This window comes from Eleutherodactylus coqui, unplaced genomic scaffold (genome assembly GCF_035609145.1).
Source record: "Eleutherodactylus coqui strain aEleCoq1 unplaced genomic scaffold, aEleCoq1.hap1 HAP1_SCAFFOLD_744, whole genome shotgun sequence".
Classification (NCBI taxonomy): domain Eukaryota; kingdom Metazoa; phylum Chordata; class Amphibia; order Anura; family Eleutherodactylidae; genus Eleutherodactylus; species Eleutherodactylus coqui.
The window spans coordinates 21,887-25,985 of record NW_027102620.1 but is presented as its reverse complement, the minus strand read 5'-3'; the positions used below and the strand labels follow the sequence as shown (position 1 = coordinate 25,985).

Below are 4,099 nucleotides of genomic sequence, written 5' to 3'. Positions count from 1 at the left end.
TCACAAAATGGCTACACATAGGATGGAACATGGAGTCATATTTAATTCACTGACAATAGGCATTCACACATGACAGCACTGGAAGTCTTCAGTAGGCTCTGGGCTACCATCCTAACCCATCAATCACATCTCGGGAAAGGAAAGGCTGATGTGGCGCTGGAGGGGAGCCCTACCTCCTACCTGGCTGTTTAGACATGTCTTCAGTTTTCACTGTGGCATCTAAATAATTAACGGATGTGATCATGTGTGTTTCTAGCCTAATAGGAATGTGATAAATTTGTAAATTGGATGAAAAAAATCCTGAAATCCATTTTTAATCCTTTCAGAAAAACCCGGTGAGAGATCTGAGGGAAACTTCATATTACCTACAATTTATAGGGTAGAAGATGAAGATATCGTTCAGCGCTCTTCAGGAGAAAACCTCATTCCCTCTAATGTACCTCCAGGACTTCACAGTACAGATCCATCATATAATCCCCCTAACCATGAGGAACCTTCTCCTGACCAATCACAGGTTGTTACCACAATTGTGGGTGAGAATGGGAAGAAAAGATATCAATGTGGTGAATGTGGAAAACAGTTTACACGTAGAACAAACCTTATTCTACACATAAAAATTCACAAAAGAGAGAAGCCGTATTCCTGCCCAGAATGTGGGGAAGGTTTTACACAGAAATCAAAATTTGATAAACATAACAGAATTCACACGAGAGAGAAGCCGTATTCATGTCCAGAATGTGGGAAATGCTTTGCAAGTAAATCATACCTTGCTTCCCACGAGGGAATTCACACAGGAGAGAAACCGTTTACATGTTCAGAATGTGGGAGATGCTTTAGAAGTAAACCAAGCCTTGTTATACATGAGAGAACTCACACAGGAGAGAAGCCATTTTCTTGTTCAGAATGTGAGAAATGTTTTACAAATAAACCAGATCTTGTTAAACATCAGAGAAGTCACACAGGAGAGAAGCCGTATTCATGTTCAGAATGTTGGAGAGGCTTTATTACTAAAGGCAAACTTACAGATCATCAGAAAACTCACACAGGGGAGAGGTCGTATTCATGTGCAGAATGTGGGAAAACTTTTATAAACAAATCAAATCTTAATGCACATCTGAAAAAACACATCAGAGAGAAACAGAAATATTCATGTTCAAAATGTGAGAAATATTTTGTTAGTATACTAGATCTGGCTAATCATCTGAGAAGTCACACAGGAGAGAAACCATTTACATGTTCAGAATGTGGGAGATGCTTTAGAAGTAAACCAAGCCTTGTTATACATGAGAGAACTCACACAGGAGAGAAGCCATATTCATGTTCAGAATGTGAGAAATGTTTTACAAATAAACCAGATCTTGTTAAACATCAGAGATATCACACAGGAGAGAAGCCGTATACATGCTCAGACTGTGGGAGAGGATTTATTACTAAAGGCAAACTTACAGATCATGAGAAAACTCACACAGGGGAGAGGTCGTATTCATGTGCAGAATGTGGGAAAACCTTTATAAATAAATCAAATCTTAATACACATCTGAAAAAACACACAGAAGATAAACAGAAATATTCATGTTCAAAATGTGAGAAATATTTTGTTAGTATACCGGATCTGGCTAATCATCTGAGAAGTCACACAGGAGAGAAGCCTCTTTGATCTACATGTGAAAAATGTTTTATAATTAAATGAAGTTTTGAAACTCTTCAGAGAATTCACACAGAGAAGAAACCAGATTGTGATTCACAGAAAAAATGTAACCCATCAGTTATTCACAGACAGTGAACAGTCAATAAGAGAGATTATTTCTGGGTGGAGTCAGACTGGATCTGCCAAACACCCAAATTCTATGTACCTGAGGTGACCTGTGAGCACGATCCATGGAGAAGTATTGTGGATGGAAGAAGAGAAGATCCTGGCTTACTTCCAGAGCAGCGACCCTGAATTGTCCCCATGAACCTTCTTATTACTGTACAAATCACTGAATAAACCTACTTGTGAAATATAACTCTTATTTCTACCTTCAGATATATCAAAACCATGACAAATATCCGCTCTCCAACCAATCCAAGTACGACATGGGGGGTGGGGGGACTGCTGCTGGCTCTAATGACACCTGAATGGTCCTCCACTGCAGAGGTAACCCACCTCAACAGCCTTACACTGGTTGTCCTTATGTCGTGGAACCTTCCTTTGTGGAACCACGGCTTACTCAATTTGGAATGTTTACACCCCTCCATATTAATTCTGAATTGATAATGCGCATAAGAAGTTTTCACACTGACACGAGGTTCAGCATGTATAGCTTCCTCAATTCTACTTTATTGTTGGGCGCGTAGCCTGTTTTAAAAGAGTTTAACACATCCGCCCATCTGGGCAGGTCAAAGGATTACATAGATACAACGTATTGTTTAATTATTGGATAAGCATCTTGCAATTCGTCCATCCTCCGGTCATCTGTGATTGGCCATCAGGTGGTGGATGAAATGACTGGGTTGTCTTAGGCCCACGTGTGGTTCCTTCGATATAATTGGGTTACATCATGAGTTAGTAATAGCATAGACCTCCCATGTTATTTGCATACGTTTCCAGTAAAATTGCTTGGGTAATTTCTGCGGTAGCTGTTTCAGACTGCGGTTATCTATGTCTGAGTTATACTTCTCCTAAAGGCACAAACAGTCGGAAAAATAGATATATTTATAGGTTGGTTTCATGTTGGCTTCCCCATGTCAGCAGAGTTATAAAACAGATATTTTCATATGAGCGGAAGTACCTATTGCATAACTGTAAGAACATTATATTTGTAGCAAGACAGAAAGCAAATATGTATACAGAATGTTAAATTGACAACTGTCTACTGCCAAGGCCCACCTATCCATATAGATATATACTGGGCTTCCACCACACTTATTGGCCTCTTTAATATTCCTCATTCAAGAAGAATATGAAGATCTGTAAAATAGTGTAGCCGCTGTTAACCCCTTAATGACGCGGCCATTTTTAGTTTTCCATTTTTGTTTTTTCCTCCCCCCTTTAAAAAAATCATAACTCCTTTATTTATCCATCCACGTCACTGTATGAGGGCTTGTTTTTTGCGGGATGAGTTGTATTTTTCAATGGTGCTATTTAAAGTACCATATAATGTACTGAAAAACTTTTAAAAAATTCTAAGTGGAGTAAAATGGAAAAAAAACGACATTTTGCCATCTTTTAGTACGTCTTGCTTCTACGGCGCACAAATGGCAACAAAAACGAGATGATAACTTTATTCTATGGGTCGGTACGATTACTACGATGCCAAACTTGTTTAGGTTTTTTTTTACTATACTCTTCTTTTTTTTTTTTAAAGACATAAAATTTTTTTCAATTATTTTCTGTCGTCATTTTGTGCGCGCGATAACTTTTTTATTTTTCCGTCGACGTAGTTGAGTAAGGTCTCATTTTTTGCGGGATGTCCTGTAGTTTCTGATAGTACCATTTTGGAATACATATGACTTTTTGATCGCTTTTTATTGCGTTTTTTCTTGGAGACAGGGTAACTAAAAAAGTGCATTTCTGGCGTTCTTCATTTTTTGTTTCGGACGACGTTCACCGTGCGGGAAAAATTATGTGCTACTTTGATAGATCGGACTTTTACGGACGCGGCGATATCAAATACATATTTTTAATTTATTATTTAGATTTTTTAATAATAGATATGGCAAAAGGGGGGTGATTTAAACTTTTACAACTTTTTTTTTTTTTCAATTAAAAAAAAACTTTATTGATTCTTTTTTTTACTTTACTTTGAAGTCCCCCTGCTATAGCATTACGTCATACTGCTTTTTGACAGGCAGCCTATGAAGCCACCCCACGGGGACGGCTTGATAGGCAGTCTGCTAAGGCAGCCCTGGGGCCTTTCATTACGCCCCCGGCTGCCATGATATGTGCAAGGCTCCCCCGATCTCACCGCGGGGGGGCCGCGCGGGACCCCCGAACATCGTTCGGGGGATTTAAATGCCGCTGTCAGAATTGACAGCGGCGTTTAAATGGTTAATAGCCGCGATCGGCCGCGCGGCCGCTCGCGGCTATTGCCCGCGGGTGTCAGCTGTTATAAACAGC

The 4,099-nt window shown here is 39.5% G+C and overlaps 1 protein-coding gene across 1 annotated transcript; it reads left to right on the top strand.

The window, feature by feature from the left end:
* Window positions 1-304: 304 nt before the first annotated feature.
* LOC136605451 (zinc finger protein 84-like) lies at window positions 305-1,991 on the top strand (the record flags this gene model as incomplete). The annotated part of the gene is made up of 1 exon (XM_066588957.1): window positions 305-1,991. A coding segment is annotated over one exon (1,353 nt), but the record flags the coding sequence as incomplete, so codon positions are not given.
* Between the last annotated feature and the right edge of the window lie 2,108 nt (window positions 1,992-4,099).